Source organism: Ascaphus truei, chromosome 18 (assembly GCF_040206685.1).
Source record: "Ascaphus truei isolate aAscTru1 chromosome 18, aAscTru1.hap1, whole genome shotgun sequence".
Taxonomy (NCBI): domain Eukaryota; kingdom Metazoa; phylum Chordata; class Amphibia; order Anura; family Ascaphidae; genus Ascaphus; species Ascaphus truei.
Window position 1 is genome coordinate 8,303,660 of NC_134500.1, and position 20,711 is coordinate 8,324,370.

A 20,711-nucleotide genomic window follows, 5' to 3' on the forward strand; every position below is an offset into this window, starting at 1 on the left:
CACACACACACACACACACACACACACGTATTGGCATCCTGCCCTCACCCAATATGGCGGCTCCTGCCTTTCCCAGCCCCGCCCGTCCCCTCCCCGGTCACGTGGTGACAGGCCCTCGCGCTGTGGTAGCGCCGGGATGCAGCTGACTCTCACCCCGCAGGTGTACTGGGCGCAGAGGCACCACGAGCTGTACCTGCGGGTGGAGCTCAGCGACGTGCAGGTATCGGGGAGTGGGGGGACACTCACCGCGCGCGCTCACACTCACCGCGCGCGCTCTCACTCACTCATTGCGCGCGCTCACCCTGGATTAATACCTCCTGCCACCCCTCACCACGCTCCCCGTATATGGGAATAAGCATGACCGCAAGTGAGGAGCGTCAGTGAGGCCGGCGCTGCCGAGTGTGAGTGAGTGAGTGTAAGAGGGCAGGGAGTGTGTGTGTCATGAGGACAGAGTGTGTGTCATGAGGACAGTGTGAGTGTGTGTCTGTCAAGAGAACAGATAGGGTGTGTGTGTCATGAGGTCAGAGTGTGTCATGAGGTCAGAGTGTGTGTGTGTGTGTGTGTGTGTGTGTGTGTGTGTGTGTGTGTCATGAGGACAGACGTATAGCAGACCTCACTCGCATAAAGCAGGCTGCCTCTTACCTACTCGCCCTCTGTATACCAGACCTCACTCGCATAAAGCAGGCTGCCTCTTACCTACTCGCCCTCTGTATACCAGACCTCACTCGCATAAAGCAGGCTGCCTCTTACCTACTCACCCTCTGTATACCAGACCTCACTCGCATAAAGCAGGCTGCCTCTTACCTACTCGCCCTCTGTATACCAGACCTCACTCGCATAAAGCAGGCTGCCTCTTACCTACTCACCCTCTGTATACCAGACCTCACTCGCATAAAGCAGGCTGCCTCTTACCTACTCACCCTCTGTATACCAGACCTCACTCGCATAAAGCAGGCTGCCTCTTACCTACTCACCCTCTGTATACCAGACCTCACATAAAGCAGGCTGCCTCTTACCTACTCACCCTCTGTATACCAGACCTCACTCACAAAGCAGGCTGCCTCTTACCTACTCACCCTCTGTATACCAGACCTCACTCACATAAAGCAGGCTGCCTCTTACCTACTCACCCTCTGTATACCAGACCTCACTCGCATAAAGCAGGCTGCCTCTTACCTACTCGCCCTCTGTATACCAGACCTCACTCACATAAAGCAGGCTGCCTCTTACCTACTCACCCTCTGTATACCAGACCTCACATAAAGCAGGCTGCCTCTTACCTACTCACCCTCTGTATACCAGACCTCACTCACAAAGCAGGCTGCCTCTTACCTACTCACCCTCTGTATACCAGACCTCACTCACATAAAGCAGGCTGCCTCTTACCTACTCACCCTCTGTATACCAGACCTCACTCACAAAGCAGGCTGCCTCTTACCTACTCGCCCTCTGTATACCAGACCTCACTCACAAAGCAGGCTGCCTCTTACCTACTCGCCCTCTGTATACCAGACCTCACTCACAAAGCAGGCTGCCTCTTACCTACTCGCCCTCTGTATACCAGACCTCGCTCACATAAAGCAGGCTGCCTCTTACCTACTCACCCTCTGTATACCAGACCTCACTCACATAAAGCAGGCTGCCTTGTACCTACTCGCCCTCTGTATACCAGACCTCACTCACAGGAGGTTTCGGGAGCCTGAGGGTGGGGCTAAGGAGAGGAGGAAACAGCATGGAGCAGTGTCTTGTCTGTCAACCGCTTCACACCTTTCACCATTGTGTCCAGTATTTGGGGAGAAGCCGCCTTGCGACCCTAATCACAGAAGCCTGTATGAGTGTATAATGTCGGTATCTTGCCCCCTGAACGGATCCTGCTCTTGTTTTGTTTGGGTTTTTTTTAATGATAAAAATTGTGATTTTCCTGTTCACCATGGCAGTGGGCACCGCAGGGTTAACTCTATCCTCAGTTGAGCAGGACAGGAAATTGAATTCTTGCAGGTAGGCCATAAAAGGCCCCTCCCACTACCTGCAGATAGTCCAAAGGCCCCTCCCACTACTTGCAGGCCCCTCCCACTACTTGCAGGCCCCTCCCACTACTTGCAGGCCCCTCCCACTACCTGCAGGCCCCTCCCACTACCTGCAGATAGTCCAAAGGCCCCTCCCACTACTTGCAGGCCCCTCCCACTACCTGCAGGCCCCTCCCACAACCTGCAGATAGTCCAAAGGCCCCTCCCACTACCTGCAGATAGTCCAAAGGCCCCTCCCACTACCTGCAGATAGTCCAAAGGCCCCTCCCACTACCTGCAGATAGTCCAAAGGCCCCTCCCACTACCTGCAGATAGTCCAAAGGCCCCTCCCACTACCTGCAGGCCCCTCCCACTACCTGCAGGCCCCTCCCACTACCTGCAGATAGTCCAAAGGCCCCTCCCACTACCTGCAGATAGTCCAAAGGCCCCTCCCGCTACCTGCAGATAGTCCAAAGGCCCCTCCCACTACCTGCAGGCCCCTCCCACTACCTGCAGATAGTCCTTTTCCTGTCCTACAGCCAGGAGTAGAGTTGGTTATTTTTTTAATAGGACTCACCGGACTGTAGCTATTGCAGTCAAGCCAGGGAGTCTGAGCCTCTCTTCCCCCTGAAGCTCCGTTCGACGTACCTTGGGTGGTAGCAATATGGAGGCCCGCGGGGCTGCGGCTGCGTCTCTGAATGCAGCGGGCAAACAGCAGGGCAGTTGAGCGGATCGGAGGCTCAAATTATTACCACACAGGCGTCTGCGAACGCAGCGGAGTCAGACCGGCAAGGCATCCCATGTAAGTGCATAACGCGCACACGTTCGAACGCGCTACGATTGGACGCATTGATGCCGACGACACAGCAACAGAGCGATGGCAGACAGCTGTGTGAAGGTATCCTGGAAGCAGCCGCAGCACGGAGTTCTCGGCACACAGGAGAAACCAGCTGAAAGATGTTCAGAAGCCAGCATGGAAGCTGGAGGAAGTAAAGGGTCGCTTACAAACTTAGGTGAGTCTTAGCTTAGTTGGCTAGAGAATAAACAAGAGTTGACCTCCATGGAACTGAAAGAAGTATTGTTTTTTCACCTTAGAACTATGGTTATACAACCAGAAGAAGGAACTTCTAAGGGGGGCGGTAGTGTCCCTGCATCAGAAGAAAAAAGCTGCTAAAAAACTAACTGGTATGCAGCTTGTGAAAAGCCAGCTTTAGAAGCCAAGAAGCTTTGTGCGGGCTGCCTTAACCCTGCAGCAGGGGAGTCCAATGAACAAATGAATACTTTACTATCATGGGTGAAAGATGCAGTAAAGCAGAGTGTGGAGTCTGCGGTGAAGCCAGCACTAAAGAGAGCAAGGTCTTAGACCAGCCCGGATATAGTGAGAGACTCCTCATCGGACGAATCAGAGATGTTATATCACCAAGCGTCGGAAGGGGAGTGTGATTCGTCGGAGCAAGAAATGCCGGCGGAAGAATCAGAATTTGATTTAGACATGGTGGATCCTCTTTTATAAAGGCAATGAGAGAAACACTGCAATTAGAGGATGCAGAAGAAATTACTCAGAAATCAGATAAGTTATTTGGGACACGGCAGAAGAAAACCAGATGTTTTCCAATTCATCAAGTAATCAAGGATATGATACAAATATCCGGATAGAAAACGAAATATTCCCAAAAAGTTTAACAGAATGTATCCTTTTGTATAAGAAGAGGTACAATACAAGAAGAGGTACAAAAATTGATGCAGCAATTTCCAGAATTTTACAGAAAAACAACCCTACCAGTCGAAGATACAGCATCTCTCACAGACGTAATGGATAAGAAGATGGATAATGTTTTGAAGGAAGCATATGTGACAGCAGGTACAGCATGCAAACCGGCGATATCAACGACATCAGTATCAAGAGCAATGCGGATATGGATTGCTAATATAGAAGAAGCATTGGGAAAAAGGAGTCACACTTATATTCTAAAAGCTTTGTCAGAAATCAGATGGGCAGCCGAGTACGTAGCTGAAGCGTCGTTGGATGCGGTGAGACTGGCAGCCAAGTCAATGGCCTATACTGTAACAGCAAGAAGAGCATTGTGGCTCAGACACTGGGGGGCTCAGACACTGGGGGGCTCAGACACAGCTTCCAAGAACAGTTTATGTAATTTGCCCTTTTAAGGAGAATTTCTATTTGGGAATAAATTAGATGCAATTATAACCAAAGCGTCAGGAGGTAAAAGCACATTTTGTCCACAAGAAAGTAGAAATAGAAGAGGTGGCCCTTCATCCCATCGGACGGAAAGAACACAGTCTGGGGAAGCAAGAACATGTCGTCCTGGAAATCCGTTCTCAAGACAAACGTCACGGAGAGGCAGCAGAATAAGCTTTTTCGTGGTGCCAGAGGGAGAGCGTCATTGTCCAGAGGGAAATTCTCATGAAGGTCAAGGGCCCAGCGGCTTCCAGTTGGGGGAAGACTGAGTAATTCGAAGCAGCATGGACTCCATCAATAAAGGACAGGTGTGTACTACAGATCCTATCTTTTGGGTACCACCTGGAGTTCAAGAACATTCCAAGAAGGGATATATTCCTAATGACAATATATACAGACAAAACAGAAAATAAAACAAATGAGTTTTTTCCTGAAGGCGTTATTACTGGCCAACGTAATGACAAAGGTTCCTCAGAGACAGAGGAGAAAAGGGATTTATTCCAAGATCGTTTTGGTAGGAAAAGCATCAGGAGATTGCAGAGCGGTATTGGATCTAAGAACGGTAAATACAGGTAAGAACAAAATAATTTCACGAAACATCATCCAAGAAGTAAAACCCAACGATTGGATGATATCAATACATCTAAAAGATGCCTATTTACACATCCCTATAGCAAAGAGACATCAAAACTTCCTCAGATTTGCAATAAATCAGGGACACGACCAATATACAGCGCTGCCGTTTGGACTGGCAACATCTCCCAGAACGTTTACACCGGTGTTGGGCCCATTGATAGCAGAATTTAAGAAAAAGGGGAGTGGAGATGAATCCATATCTAGACGATATTCTGATAAAATCACAAAAACAAGAAACTGCTACAAGACAGAAACCTAGTCTTGTCTTTTCTAGAACGGCATGGCTGGATCATACACTTTGACAAACGCCAACTAGTACAAACACATTTTGTAAAATTCTTGGGAGTAGAATTTCACACGGCAGAAGGAGAGGTGCGATTACCATATTCATGGATACAAGACATTGGAATCCAGACAAGAACGCTCAGAACAGCGAACATCTCTTCAGCAGCAGACTGCATGAGGCTCCTGGGAAAATTTACTTCAACGTTAAACGTAGTAAAATGGGCAGGTCTGCACGTGAGACCATTACAAAAACATTTCTTACAACAGGGAGATCCCAAGGATGTAAACCAGAGAAAAATACATATGCCCAAAACCTATTAAAGAGACATACATTACACCTGGTACAAGGGGTAACGATCGCCACAGGCACAAGCAGTGCCGGTTGGGGAGATGAGATGGGAGACCTACTGGTACAGGGTACTTGGACAACCAAAGAACAGCAGTTACCCTCAAACCTGCTGGAACTCAAGGCAGTGCAGAAAGCACTGTACGCTTTCCAAAGCCAGGTGAAGGATGGAAATATACAAATAAAATCAGACAGGGCCGTGGTAACATATATAGCCAAGCAAGGAGGAACAAGGAGCTGATGAAACTAACATCAGAGATTCTATCCTGGGCAGAGGGCTGTGTTACAGATATAACAGCCATACTGTACATATACCAGGAAATATTACAGCAGATTTCTCTGTCTCAATCTAATTCACCCGGGAGAATGGTCATTAGACAACCAAGTATTCCGCAAATTGGTAAATGTTGGGGGCGACCAGAAATAGATCTGATGGCGACTCTTTGACAAAGCGCTGCCCAAGCGCGAAACGCGTTAGAGGAACACTTGCCTCACCTGTATGTTGCTGTGTGTCGTCTATTTGGATGGAAGTACCTTGGTTTTACTGCACTTCGTGGTTTGGTCCCCACTTTCTGCTGCGGTGCTCTCCTGATTCCTCCCCTCCAGCCGGATCACGCAGTAATCCCTTCGATTGTATACCTCTCCAGGAGACGCACGCGATCTGGAGTTCACATGGATAGTCACACTCGGTGAGTAATATTTTATATTTTCATCGTGGTTTATCATTTTAGGCCAACGTGACTGAGAATCTTGCATTGTCCACAGTGCTGTACTGCACGAATATGTGCAAGGGGGAGTCGGGACTTATTGCTAACTACTAATACTCCGACTCCCACCGCTATCATTTACTCACTTGCTATACATGACCATCTTCTCTCTGGATTAACAGCACATGACTTTATCTGCCTGGTCTGTGCTGTTTCTAACAAGTGGTTTTGAGCACTAGTGGAGACTCCGCGGTCTCTTGTTCATTGTTTATCATTCCAGAAGGACCAAGAACGGGGCAAGCGGCGTCCAAAGCAACAATATCCAAATGGATTGTATCGTGTATCAGAAAATCGTACGAAAATAAAGGACAACATCCCCTGTTGAATTTAAAGGCACACTCCACGAGAGCCAAGGCCACTTCGTGGGCATGCAAGGCACAAATCTGCAAAGCGGCAGCGTGGTCTTCATTCCGCACATTTATGGCGTATTACAGATTGGACGTTCAGGCTTCAGCCGACGCAAGCTTAGGTCGAAAAGTACTACAGTCTGTAATAAAATAAAGTGGAATACTGTAATAAAATGGTTGAAACTGATCTTGGGTTTTGATTTCCCTCCCTAAATAATACTGCTGGGGTATGTCCCTAGGGTGCCCACTGCCAGGGTGAACAGGAAAGGAGAACATTTAACCAACTTACCGTAATTCTCTTTTCCTGGAGCCATGGCAGTGGGCACATAGGGAGGGTAACTGTATGCCTAATATATATCAGTTGTATTTCTCAGCTATGGGAGAATCCAGAGACTATCTGCAGGAAGTGGGCGGGGCCTTTGGACTATCTGCAGGTAGTGGGAGGGGCCTGCAGGTAGTGGGAGGGGCCTTTGGACTATCTGCAGGTAGTGGGAGGGGCCTGCAGGTCGTGGGAGGGGCCTTTGGACTACCTGCAGGTAGTGGGAGGGGCCTGCAGGTAGTGGGAGGGGCCTTTGGACTACCTGCAGGTAGTGGGAGGGGCCTGCAGGTAGTGGGAGGGGCCTTTGGACTATCTGCAGGTAGCGGGAGGGGCCTGCAGGTCGTGGGAGGGGCCTTTGGACTACCTGCAGGTAGTGGGAGGGGCCTGCAGGTAGGGGCAATTATGGCCTACCTGCAAGTACTCAATTTCCTGTCCTACTCAGCTGGGGATAGTTAACCCGGTGGGGCCCACTGCTATGGGTCCAGGATAAGAAAATGCCGGTAAGTTGGTTACATGTTCTCCTTTCCCTCATCTCTAGCTTCTGAGATTACCACGGTAACCTTGAGACTGCACTGGGCTCTGTGGAGAACTCCATTTTGACTTTCTGGACTCTATATTTCACCAAAGCATCAGATTTAAACGGAAAAGGCAATAACAGATCTCTTTAAAAAAAAAGGCTGCTTTTTGGAGCCTGTTCATCAAACTTTTCCAAGCTGCAAAATGGAGGCAAAAATGAGCTGCATGTTTTGAGCAAGAAAAGGTTGCATTAAAAGCAGTGGATATTTTCCTCCTGCTAAATGTAGTACAGTTTTAACTCTCTATTGCAGCCAAGTGACTTTAATTAAAAAAATAATGTATTCAACATATTGCAGATGAATACGTTTCCGACGTCTTAGTCAGTGAATGTCTAATACGTGTGTTTCTGTGTTTACAGAACGCAGACATCAGCATCTCGGGCAATGTCCTACATTTCAAAGGTGGGTTCCCTCGTGTCCTGAGAACTTTATCTGGATGTATCTCTCTGTACCACTTAGATTGTAAGCTCTTCGGGGCAGGGACTCCCTGGTGTACTTTTATGTATGAAGCCCTTATTGCTGTTGTATTACTGCTGTAAAGTGCTATGTACAGGGGTGGCACTATATAAAGATATATACATACCTCGCACACCTGCTCCTCTCCTGATGCTGGCTCAGTCTGTTCCCCAGAAGGCTCAGGTCAAGTCTTTGTATACATTGTTACCCACAGATACGGTAAGAACGCCTGCAGCACAGGGGCGGCCAACTCCAGTCCTCAAGGTCCACCAACAGGTCAGGTTTTCAGGATATCCCTGCTTCAGCCCAGGTGGCTCAATCGGTGACTTAGTCTTCAACTGCTTCAGCATAGGTTGCTCAATCAGTGGCTCAGTCGAAGACTGTGCTACTGACTGAGCTACCTTTGCTGAAGCGGGGATATCCTTAAAACCTGACCTGTTTTTGGCCCTTGAAGACTGGAGTTGGCATCTTGTATTTGGAGGTCACAGTGAAAGGGTTGCAAAGGAATTCTGTAGGGCAGGGTCCTCGAGACCCTTCAACAGGTCAGGTTTTCAGGGTATCCCAGCCTTGGCACAGGTGGCTCAATCAGAGGCTCAGTCAAAGACTGAGCCATCTGTGCTGAAGCAGGAACTGATTGAGCCACCTGTGCGGAAGCAGGGATATCCTGAAAACCTGACCTGTTGGTGGCCCTTGAGGACTGGAGTTGGCCACACCTTCTGTAGCGAGTATAAAACCTGCCAGACCGTGATTCTTAAAACAGCGCACAGGAAGAGAGACCCGTGAGGTCTGCACCTAGAAAGGGACCTTCCAAGATCTCTCGTCCCATTAAAATATTATCACGACCTGTGGCAAACGTCCCCAACACCAGGAGTTTCGCCGACATTAAAAAGGGACACGGGCGAGCCACGTTCTCACAGCAGCGAGGTGCTGCATTGCGGTAATTGGAAACCCCCCCTGCCCTAGTAATTAATGCAATTAGGAACAGAATAAAAAACACTAAGGTATTTGAAAAGAGGTGACTGCATTTCTTAACACTCGATACATTCCTGGGGGTTTGGGATCCTCGGCTCTGAGGACATCTCTTAATTAGAAGAGATGTCCTAACTCTAGCCCTGGAACCCAGTGCAGGAGAAATGTCCTGGACATGCAATGTCAGTATCTTCATGTACACAGTATATTATCGGTAATGGGGCGGCCCGGTTCTAATCCTGGGGTCACCTCCCTGTGACCTTGGGCAAGGTGATTTATCTCCCTGTGCTTCAGGCACCAAAATCATAGAGTGCAAGTTCCTCTGGGCAGTGACTGTCTGTAACATTCCTACGTGCTGCGTACCGCGCGCTGTGCTGTAACTGAGACGCTTGGCGTCCCATCGGGAGAAAAGCGCTATATGAAATAATATTATTATTATGTTTTGCTTTTAGTGGATTCAGCTGATGGACCAATGTCTGTTTATATTTACGGATTAGACTATTTTCTCTAAGCACTTTTTTATCATATGTGTTTTTATTTTTGTGTAATCCTTATATTTTTAATGTATATTTTTTACATTGTAATTTAATTATTTTCCCCCATTATTTTAATTCCCATCGCTCTTTTTTGCTTTTTGTTCCCGCCTTCCTTAAAATAAAAAAAGAAACCTGAATAACCCATTTTTAAAGTGACCTGAACAAACAATCCTATTTAAATCCTATTTGCTTGTCCCTGCAAACCTGAGATAACGAAGCTTCCTCATTAGGGATTCAGTGTCAGCTGCCAGAGCAGTCTCGCAATGAATGTTATCAGCATTCATTATCAGAGGGCTCCTAATAATATCAGGCTTTCCTTTCCCCAAGCTGAAGGACGGGGCGCGAAAGGGATGAACACGTATGAGTTTTCCTTGGAGTTCTTCGAACCCGTAAAGCCCAAGGTATGTCTCTGAGGTTCTAGAGGGGGAGTTCCCTGGGGGGAGGTAGGGGGAGTTCCCTGGGGAAGGGGGGTTCCTGACGGCGTTTTTCTGGTGCTCCGGACTCCAATGAATGAGTAACGAGTGTGGGTACTGCTTCGTGGCCCCTTCAGCACTGTAAGAATTCCAGTTCAGTGACATTATTATATTGTACTTGGGTTTGAATCCAGTCTATAAAGACAAAATGCCAAGCATATGGTATCATATTGTCTGAATTGCAGCGATTCTTTCATATATATTATATACAATATGATATTCTAATGGTGGTTAATTTGGTATCTTTTGATAGATTCAGTCACAATAGGAAGTATTTGGAGTTATTACAGGATTGCAGCTGTGGGTGGGTTGTCTGAACGAGGGAGGCCCTGCGGGTGACATTTGAGTGGCCATAGACAGCTGCGGTTAGAGCTGATGCAATCGTAAGAGGCTATGGCATCAGGTTGGATTAATAAGGAGTTCTGAGATCTTTCCAGAAGACATGCCATGTTTGGCAATAAACTTTGTATGGAGGGTGGGTAGTTCCTTATCAGATCATGACATCAGTTTCAATCTGTAGGACCTTATCTGGTAATAGTGGTAGCAAGGGCTGACTAAGGGTTATTATCTGGATTAATACCCAGCAGTGTGTATCTAGTGGAGGGCAGAGGGATTAGGCCTCGTCCCTACTGCTCGCGGCTGCGTGCGAACAAGGTACGGCCCTCTATGGGGCAGGCCCCAGTCCGCGCGTGTACATAGCGCAATAGCGTGACCACCTTTCCAAAGACAAGTAATTCGTCTTTTAGTGCGGAGGCCGTGCGATGGTCACGTTATGGCGGCGGGTTTAGCCAACGAGGGCGAACCAGCCATGTGACATCATGGCCACGCCCCCGTCGCGAGTGATCTGAAGTCCTTCAGATCGCTCGGGTGAAGGGCACGAGCGCCGTCGCGCGTGACGCGCTCTCTGGGGAGGCCGTAGCTTTACACCAGAAGGATGTGAGAGGGATTACACCGGGATGGAGAGGGTTTAACATCATGATATGAAGATCAAATACAAGGATTCCTCTCCAACAGAATATTATGCAACCATCTTTCAGGATATTATAACGTATTTGAACGTCACCGCCATTTTGTAGTATTTTTGTATGTGAGTAATAAACGTGTTTTTTTGTGCTAAAACCAGAATGCGGAGTACTGTAATGCCGGGGTAATCTATAGAAAGAGACGAAAGGACATTTTACAAGCACCGAAAGGGCTAATAACCCCGGCATGCCCCAGAACTTCTGTCTCTTGTAACCCATTCATCGCCCGGCAGCTCCTGCAGCGTTCCACCGAGCGGCAAGTGGGTATTACCGTGAAGAAGAGCGTGAACCGCTGGTGGCCGCGGCTGACCAAGCAGGAGCGCAAGCCGCTGTTCCTGGTGCCAGACTTTGACCGTTGGCTGGACGAGTCGGACGCAGAGATGGAGCTGCGCGAGAAGGTGAGGGGGCAGGGCTGTCCGCTGCAGGGCGGCCTCGCGGAGCAGCAATAAGTTGCGCTGAGAATGACTTGTTAATGGGAACTTGTTGGTGAGATCAACTCGCTTATAGGATTCCTGCTGAAGAATGAACCCCGGTCTTTGAGTCCTGTGTAATTTTAACCCTATATTTATTATATATATTATATTTATAATGCAGTATAATTGGTGTAAACAGATAAAAGGCTGGATCAACAATTTCTATACACAGTGTTCGACAAACCTATACATTTGCTCGCCCCGGGCGAGTGGATTTAACCCCCGGGCGAGTAAATATTGGCCCAAGCAGCACACGTTTGGTACTAGGTGGCGAGTAGATTTTTTGGTGATTTGTCAACCACTGTATATATATATATTGTACTTTACAAACAGTCTTATCACGAGTGTAAAGATATATTTAAAAATACTTGTCTCATTTTGTAATGATCTTCCCAATGGGTGTCTTACACTGGATTTGTGGGTGGCGGGCAGTCCTGAGTTCTTATTATAACCCGCTGTATCCTCCCAGGAAGAACAACGCATAACGAAAATCAGGACCGAGTCCAGAGTGCGGGAAGATCGTAAGGATTGGCGGGAAAGTGTGTGTGTGTGTGTGTCTCGCACTCACTCGCGCACTCTCTGACTCTCTCTGACTCACTCTCTCTTTCTCTCTGACTCTCTGTCTGACTCTCTCTGTCTCTGTCTGACTCTCTCTGACTCTCTCTCTGTCTGACTCTCTCTCTTTCTCTCTGTGATTCTCTCTCTCTCTGACACTCTCTCTTTCTCTCTGTGACTCTCTCTTTCTCTCTGTGACTCTCTCTCTCTCTCTGACTCTCTCTCTGACTCTCTCTCTGACTCTCTCTGTCTGACTCTCTCTCTCTCTGTGACTCTCTCTCTCTTTCTCTCTGTGACACTCTCTCTTTCTCTCTCTCTCTGACTCTCTCTTTCTCTCTGTGACTCTCTTTCTCTCTGTGACTCTCTCTGTGACTCTCTCTCTCTCTCTCTGACTCTCTCTCTCTCTGACACTCTCTCTTTCTCTCTGTGACTCTCTCTTTCTCTCTGTGACTCTCTCTCTCTCTCTCTGACTCTCTCTCTCTCTGACTCTCTCTCTCTCTGACACTCTCTTTCTCTCTGTGACTCTCTCTTTCTCTCTGTGACTCTCTCTCTCTCTCTCTGACACTCTCTCGCTCTCTGTGACTCTCTCGCTCTCTGTGACTCACCCTCTCTCTCTCTCTCTCTGACACGCTCTCTCGCGCTCCAGCTTTCCTGTACCTGAAGCGGGGGTACCTGTTCATGTATAACCTCGTCCAGTTTCTGGGCTTCTCCTGGGTCTTCGTGAATATGACGGTTCGACTCTTTATCCTCGGAAAAGGTGAGCGAGCAGCCGGTCTGCGTCACTGCGCGCGCGCGATCGTCTAAATCAGGGCGGCCCACTCCAGTCCTCAAGGGCCACCAACAGGTCAGGTTTTAAGGATATCCCTGCTTCAAAGACTGAGCAGCCACTGATTGAGCCACCTGTGCTGAAGCTGGGACTGATTGCGCCACCTGCGCTGAAGCAGCGATATCCTGAAAACCTGACCTGCTGGTGACCCTTGCGGACTGGCGTTGGCCCCGCCCCTGGTCTAAATCTTCATCTCGCCCGCAAAGCAGAACCCCCGCCGCGGAGGCAATATAATGTACTTTTATGCCAGGCCGATTAACCCCGTCTCTGCTGGATGAGTACCGAGTCCGCTTCGCATACAGAAGTAGCCGATGATGACCGGTTTCCTTCCGGCTCCGAATCCACAAATCTGACCAGATCTCTGCGTTTTCCATTATTTCGGATCGCGCCCTTATTGTAGAAGAAAGCCCTAAAGAATCGAGCCGTCTTTACGCGATCAAAATAGTCTCGTATTCATGTCAGAAATGTTTTTTTAACGAAGATAATTGTTAAAAAAAAAAAAAAAAAATGTCGTTAAAACAGCAAATTGTTGGATATAAAAAGAAATCCCTTTTTTCACATGTTAAAAAATAAAATGGAAGTGTTATTCGCAGGGGAAGGACGTTAAGGCTCTCCTGGGAGCTGCGTTTTTAAACATCTGTCTCCCTACATCAGGGGTTTCAAGCTCCGTCCTCAAGGGCCACCTTCAGACAAGGTTTTATGGATATCCCTGCTTCAGCACAGATGGCTCAGTGTCAGCTTCAGCAGAGGTCGCTCAATCAGTGGCTCATACCTGTGCTGAAGCAGGGATATCCATAAAACCTGCCCTGTTGGTGGCCCTTGAGAACTGTGTTTGAGACCCCTACCCTACATTTTTGTGTGTAGTTCCCCCCCCCCCTCCCCCTCGGCCTTTCCCAGCAGAGAGCGGGGGAGTGGTTCTGTAGATGTGATGCTGTGACCGTGTTTGCTGCCCGTTCTCTCCGTTACAGACTCCTTCTACGACACGTTTCACACCGTGGCGGACGTGGTGTACTTCTGCCAGACCCTGGCTGTTTTAGAGGTCGTAAATCCTTTAATAGGACTGGTCAAAACAGGAGTCACTCCGGCAGCGGTCCAGGTATTGTGAGAGATTATGTATTGAGACGATGCGCAGGCTGCTACTGTCAGTGTAGTGTTGGGGTCAGGCTTGATAAACCGGTTCTGTTTTGTGGTCCCAGGAGTGTATGGGACGTGCTTCCAGGGCCATAAGCCCATTGCCCCTGTGCAATCAGCATTTAAATCAGGGGTCTCAAACTCCGTCCTCAAGGGCCACAAACACGGACAGCTTTTATGGATATCCCTGCTTCAGCACAGGTGGCTCAGTCAAAGACTGAGCCACTGATTGAGCCACCTGTGCTGAAGCAGGGATATCTATAAAACCTGGCATTTGATGGCCCTTAAGGACTGAGTTTGAGACCCCTGATTTTAAAGGGACAACCCCACATAGCCGGCCAAAAAATACCCAGTCAGTGAAATTGTCTTTCTTATTAACATTAAAACACATTTTAAAGTAACATTTGACTCATTTGTATCCTGTGGACAAATAGACGTTTTTCCTTCTCTTGGGATCAGCCGGATTCAGGCGTCCTGGCTGCTCCCTTTCTCCCTCTCTTCCACCCCCTCTTCTTTCCCTCTCCTCCCCCCTCTTCTTTCCTTCTCCTCCCCCCTCTTCTTTCCCTCTCCTCCCCCCTCACATGTTAAACATGATGTAATAATGCGTGTTCTTGTCCTATTACACGTCACTGTCATTAGTACCCTCTCGGAAGACCCTTTAAATCTGCTCTATGAGCGCTGCACTTTCCCACTAGAGTACAAATGCAGACGGCTTATACACAAATGTACACAACGCAAACCGTCTGCTTTCCCCGTGGCTTTCCCCGTGGCTTCTTCCTCCAGGTCCTTGGCCGGAATTTCCTCCTGTTTGTTGTCCTCGGGAATGTGGAGGAGATGCAGACTAAACCGGTCGTCTTCTTCATATTCTACCTGTGGAGCGCCATCGAAATAGTCAGGTTGGGGGCCTCTTCTTCCTTGTGTATCCCGCTGCTGCGCGTGTGTGTCAGGGCCGGCTGTCTCCTCTCGGGGTGTTCTCAGCTGGGGCAGGTTTCACGATGGTCTTCTACAGCCTGATGCCATGTATCATTGTCAGATCCCCCCCCACGTTCATTGTGAGATCCCCCACCCCCCCAACGTTCATTGTGAGATCCCCCACCCACCCAACGTTCATTGTGAGATCCCCCCCAACGTTCATTGTGAGATCCCCCACCCCCACGTTCATTGTGAGATCCCCCACCCCCCCGACATTCATTGAGATCTCCCCCGACGTTCATTGAGATCCCCCCCCCTCAACGTTCATTGCGAGATCCCCCCCCCATCCCAGACGTTCATTGAGATCCCCCCCGACGTTCATTGTGAGATCCCCACCCCGACGTTCATTGTGAGATCCCCACCCCCCCCGACGTTCATTGGGAGATCCCCCCCCGACGTTCATTGGGAGATTCCCCCCCCCCCCCCGACGTTCATTGTGAGATCCCCCCCCAAAGTTCATTGTGAGATCTCCCCCCCCCCGACGTTCATTTAGATCCCCCCCCCCCTCCCCGACATTCATTGTGAGATCTCCCCCCCCCCACCCCGACGTTCATTGTGAGATCTCTCCCCCCCCCCCCCCCCCGACGGTCATTGTGAGATTCTACCCCCCCCCCCCCCACCCCCTGCAGAAATTATTGGGAGAAATATCGATGCGCCGTTACCTTCCCGGGGTCTCGCAGGAGCGGCAGAGAAACCGCCAGAGAATAACTCAATCTATTTCTTTGTATACCCGCCACACGCAGTGGTCAGAGTGTTATGGTACCAGGGTGTCACAGAGTACCTACCATTGTGTCACAGATTACCTACCAGGGTGTCACAGAGTACCTACCAGGGTATCACAGAGTACCTACCAGGGTGTGTCAGAGTGTTATGGTACCAGGGTGTCACAGAGTACCTACCAGGGTGTCACAGAGTACCTACCAGGGTGTCACAGAGTACCTACCAGGGTGTCACAGAGTACCCCCTTTTTTATTTAAAGAAAATGATCTTTCTCTTAGGAAGTTTCCCTCGCTGCTTTCGAAGCATAAACATTGCATACATCTTTCTAACAATACTCCGAATAGCTGTTCCTCAATGTAAGACACATTCAGATTGTTATTTAAGTCGGGCACATGGCGATGCCGTGTCTCCAATGGGAGTCTCCCACTTTAAAGGCCTTAGCCTCATCACCGAGGAGCAATAGTCTGCTCACGGTAGAATATAAATACCTTCCTGTCTGACCGCGATCAATAATGATAACACGTTTGTAAAGGTCCCTGGAGCGAACTCTAGTCCGAAGGGAAGAGCTGGAAGTGCTCGTTATGCAAAACCCGAGACACTCTCCGGTGAGAGCTCTCTGTCGCCTGTGTACAGAAGTCCGCTGGTGCTACACCTCGACCCCATTCATTATGGATCTCGATGGTTCCATTTGGAATGGCCTTTGTTCCTCAACCATTTCCAGTCCGGGGCTGCCCGAAATTCTCCTGAGTTGGCCACCGCAGGGAGTGAAATCGAATTCCTTCTGTGCTTTTGGCATTCTTTGGGATTTCTTTTAGTAATCCATGTGCCTTGGGATCCTTTGCTCACCTGGATACCGAAAGACGGTCCTGTCCCAGAATCCTTCTGTATTCCAGGGCATAGCCTCTCTCTCTAATTTGGCAAACCCCATACATGTCTGAGGGCGTCCACCTCCCATCAGAAGGGAGGATTCTTTTGGAAAATCCAACTGGATCCTTACCTGGTTACCGGGCGTGCGTGGGACCTTCTAACTCGTGGCTTCTCGAAGGGCGGCGAAACGCGTGAGGGAGGAAGGGCCCAATCCCCTTCTGATGTCTTTGTAATAATGTTACAAACCCACACCTTCAAAAATCCTCCGCCGTACGACATACAACAAATAAAAATCCCGCGTATGAGCACATTCACACACCTCGGACCGGTCTGCACCCCCCCCACCCCCCCACTGCAGCTAGGGATTCTGGGAAATTATATACGTGTGTGCTCGTTTGCATGTCATTGCCCAGAATCCCCGGCTGCAATGGAAGCGCCATATGCTACGAGATAATGGGGGAAAAGCAGCGTGTGAATGTGCTCGCCAGCGGTATTAGTAATGTAATCTAACGCTTGGCCAGAGCAAGGGAAGAGAAACAGGAATGGCTCCACTAATTACTTTTTAAGCCACTTGCACCCCTTGTAGTATTACTGCTGGGAAAGGAGTAACACCGGGGAGTGATTTCTCTATATTGCTAGCGAAGCCTCCGCAGACGAGGCACCTTTTGCGGTTGCATTATGTCACGACATATCATAACGCCCATAGTATGCTGCGCCAAAGTCCATGTGGGGGGCCCCGAAGGAGCTGGCGCTAACTGGGCTGCCCTGCTGCTCCCCCTTGCAGGTACCCGTTCTACATGCTGAGCTGCATCGATACGGAGTGGAAGGTTCTCACCTGGCTGCGGTACACCATCTGGATCCCGCTGTACCCGCTGGGAGGGCTAGCAGAAGGTGCAGTATGTGTGTCTGCGCAGGAGTAGATCTGGGTTCTCAACTCCAGCCCTCAAGCCCACTCAACAAGTCAGGTTTTCAGGATATCCCTGCTTCAGCACAGGTGGCTCAATCAGAGGTTGTCTTTGACTGAACCACTTGTGCTGAAGCAGGGATATCCTTAAAACCTTACCTGTTGGGGGGGGGGGGGGGGGAGTCTTGAGGGCTGGAGTTGAGAACCCCTGGTCTAACACCTTCAGTGCTGCATGCACGTACAAGGAGTTGCGCAGCAAGGCATTGCAGGCCTTATGCAAGAAAGGGGCTTAAAGCCGCAGGTCTGATCACCGTTCTGTGTTTGCGTTTTCTTTAAGATCTTGTCCTTTCTCGCGCTGTTTTTATTCAATCTGATGCTTCGTTTAGGAGCATTGTGAAGTATGAAGTGCCCGGGAGGTTAAAATGGAGTTCTCCCAAGCGTCCCAGTGCTGTCTATAGGTTGCCATAGTAACCTCGGAAGCGAGAGGTCATGGTATTTTTTTTTTAACGCTAATATAGAGCAGGACGTGCTGGGGGAGATACCAACATTATAGGCGCTAAACCCATGCAGGGATCTGGGGGGTGGGAGGGTCTGCTTTAAATAAGAGAGCCAGGGGTACTTAGCACTGAAGTGGTTAAAGAAATGGTGTATAATTAACCCCACGATTAACACGTTTTAACCTGTCTGCAGCTGCCTCCATTGTCCAGGCCATCCCCATCTTTAACGAAACCGGGAAATTCAGCTTCCACATTCCTGCGCCTCTGGGAGTGACCGTCAGCTTCTCTGTGTTCCTCGTGATCCATCTGGTTCTCCTACTTTTGGGTGAGTGTCTGATGAGACCCGACGCGGGCCGTCCCCCTTTAAATATATCCATTTATTTCATTTAAAGAGACGATCCTGGGTAGCGGGCCAACAAAAAGGTGTCCCATAAAAAAGAATATATTATCATTGCAAATCCTACTATCCTATGAATTCTTATTACTCTTTGAATTCATGCAGAGCAATGGAGATGTGCATAACCCCCACGCAATCTTTGATAACATTTTAGATTAAAAAATATTAGCGAAGTTGTCAGTATTGTCACTTTTTTGCCCAACCATCAGCAGCTCATTGTGCATTCAAAATCCACCCGAAAAATTGCACCCCCTTCAATGTTCTTGCATTTTGATTACTGGTGATAATGACTCCGGCTCAGACGGGTCCTTTTAAATGCAGCGACACGGCAGAAATGTCAAGTTTCTCTGAACACCAGATCAAAGAAGTCTTTTAAGGCAGGGGGGCTCAACTCCAGTCCTCAAGACCCCCCAACAGGTCGGGTTTTCAGGATATGGCTCAATCAGCCCCTGCTTCAGCACAGATGACAGTCTTCGATTTGGGCCTCTGATTGAGCCACCTGTGCTGAAGCAAGGATATCCTTAAAACCTGACCTGTTGGGTGATCTTGAGGACTGAAGTTGAGCACCTCTGGGCTAAAAACCCTTGAGCTGGGGGATGCCTTCCAATGCCCCTAAGGCAGCAGAGTCTGCTCTTATTCCGTTACCCTGATAATTAAGGACGCCGGGTGCTTGGTTCATGCCGTCTAAATAAACTTTCGTTGTTCTCTCCCTTCGCGAAAAAAAGGGCTTCTCATAAACTTCCGCCACATGCACAAGCAGAGACGCCGGCGTCTGGGGAGTCGGAAGAGGAAGACGCAGTAAAGGCCCGATCGTTCCTTTCCGAAACCGTCCAGGAGACACCGCGGGCGACACACCTAGCGCCCGCCCCACGCGGCGACTCCTGCGTTTCTTCCCATCATTCCGTTTTATTTCTCTCTCTTTCCCCGCCAGCTGACGTTACTTCGAGGCGATGCTGGCTTGTTAGCTATCGGTGCAGAAAAAGGTTTGGGGGTCAGTGCAGCATTTAAACCCTTCCGTGTGAGAGAGGCAGGGATGTTGAGTGCATGTGATAAACCTATTGCAGGGCTGGCCAACTCCAGGCCTCAAGAGCTACCAACAGGTCAGGTTTTCAGGATATCCCGGCTTCAGCTAATGTGGCTCAATCAGTCCCTGCTTCAGCACTGGTGGCTTAGTCAAAGACTGAGCCTCTGATTGAGCCACCTGTGCTGTAGCAGGGATATCCTGAACCTGACCTGTTGGTGGCCCTTGAGGACTGGAGTTGGTTACCCCTGCTTTATTGCAGTGTGCCGCTTGCTTCCTCACGGGGGAGGGGAGATTCCATTCTTAATCTGTCTCCTTGTTTCTGACGAACGAGTTCAATACATTTCATAAAATGTCATCATTGGGGTTTTTTTCCCCAGATTTTCTTTGTATTCTGTTTCTCTCGCCCTGAACGGGGCTCACTCTTTTTTTTTGTTTGTAAAGTTATATTTTCTTGGAGTGCAAAATAAATGTAATAAAAGCACAAAACGTCAGCAGTGGCCGAGTAAGGGCGCGTCCGGTCTCCGTATGTTTTCCTCTCTGTGAATGTGCAGGTCCGATGCTTTCTCCGGGATGCACTGGAAGGATCACCTACACAGGAACAGAAACCCCCCACATTGCACTGGAGATGATTATTTTAAATAACTGGACACACAGCTCAAATACAAAAGATACACACTATAAAATCAGTGGCGGTCCCTTGGGTCATCGTAAAGAGGTCAGGTATTGGGGACATCCGTGCTTCAGCACAGGTGGTGCAGGCGTTGACTGAGCCACCGGTGCTGAAGCAGGGATATCCTTACAACCTGACCTGTTGGTGGCCCGTGAGGGCTGGGGTTGGCCGCCCCGGCGTTCGAGGAAACAGATACATCACAAATACATCTGCAGCAGAATAAGAGGTTTGCAACCCAAAAGGGAACTCCAGGGTTAGTCCCTTATCCATGGAGAAATATTACAATAGACCCCCCCCCCAAATATGCAAATCTAACCTTGAAACTTGGCTGTATTCTCACAGTAATCCCTACACTATTTACAGCTCTTATTCCCAAACACCTGTACGGCATCAAATAAATAAACAGAACAGCCACAGTGTGTAGAGAGAGGGAGAATCGACTCGTCCACGTGGGATAGAATTGAAACCAGCATCATGCGGAGTGAGACGTCTCCGCCGCGCGGCCCTCGGCTGCCGCTTTTATCACTTGGTATAGTGAATCCATATAAATGGTACCTTTTGTCCCCTTAAGCACGGGAGCTGCGGTTTCTCTGCCGCTGCCGCGCACCATACAGTATGTGCTACTTCTGGGGCGAGGTGAAGATGGGTCAGATGATGAGAGATGCCGCACCCCCTCTCTTCCCTCCCCCCCCCCCCCAAATCGATCCCAGAGGTTCCACCATAAAATAAATACATCCCTTG

The 20,711-nt window shown here is 49.1% G+C and overlaps 3 protein-coding genes across 5 annotated transcripts in view; 2 read left to right on the top strand and 1 right to left on the bottom strand.

The window, feature by feature from the left end:
* DPP8 (dipeptidyl peptidase 8) overlaps nt 1-68 on the bottom strand; it is a 29,632-nt gene extending 29,564 nt beyond the window's left edge. Inside the window, exon 1 of the mRNA XM_075575335.1 lies at nt 49-68. The gene's annotated coding sequence lies outside the window, so the exon portion shown is untranslated. The remainder of the gene's footprint in view (nt 1-48) is intronic.
* On the top strand, nt 67-19,806 carry HACD3 (3-hydroxyacyl-CoA dehydratase 3). Of its 3 annotated transcripts, none has more exons than XM_075575346.1 (11): nt 67-220; nt 7,838-7,880; nt 9,767-9,840; nt 11,168-11,332; nt 11,877-11,946; nt 12,609-12,719; nt 13,757-13,884; nt 14,703-14,815; nt 17,263-17,369; nt 18,073-18,204; nt 19,002-19,806. In XM_075575346.1, exons 1-11 carry the CDS (start codon nt 137-139, stop codon nt 19,076-19,078), a joined length of 1,104 nt encoding a protein of 367 aa, XP_075431461.1. In that variant the 5' UTR covers nt 67-136; the 3' UTR covers nt 19,079-19,806. The 3 variants fall into 3 exon arrangements, with proteins under 3 accessions (XP_075431461.1, XP_075431463.1, XP_075431464.1); XM_075575348.1 differs by having other exon boundaries at nt 11,877-11,928; XM_075575349.1 differs by lacking the exon at nt 67-220 and adding an exon at nt 7,383-7,403.
* LOC142469319 (uncharacterized) lies at nt 358-6,771 on the top strand. The gene is made up of 3 exons (XM_075576248.1): nt 358-367; nt 595-6,159; nt 6,458-6,771. The coding sequence occupies exons 1-2, from the start codon at nt 358-360 to the stop codon at nt 1,701-1,703; spliced, it is 1,119 nt and encodes a 372-aa protein (XP_075432363.1). The 3' UTR covers nt 1,704-6,159; nt 6,458-6,771.
* Nucleotides 19,807-20,711: the final 905 nt, after the last annotated feature.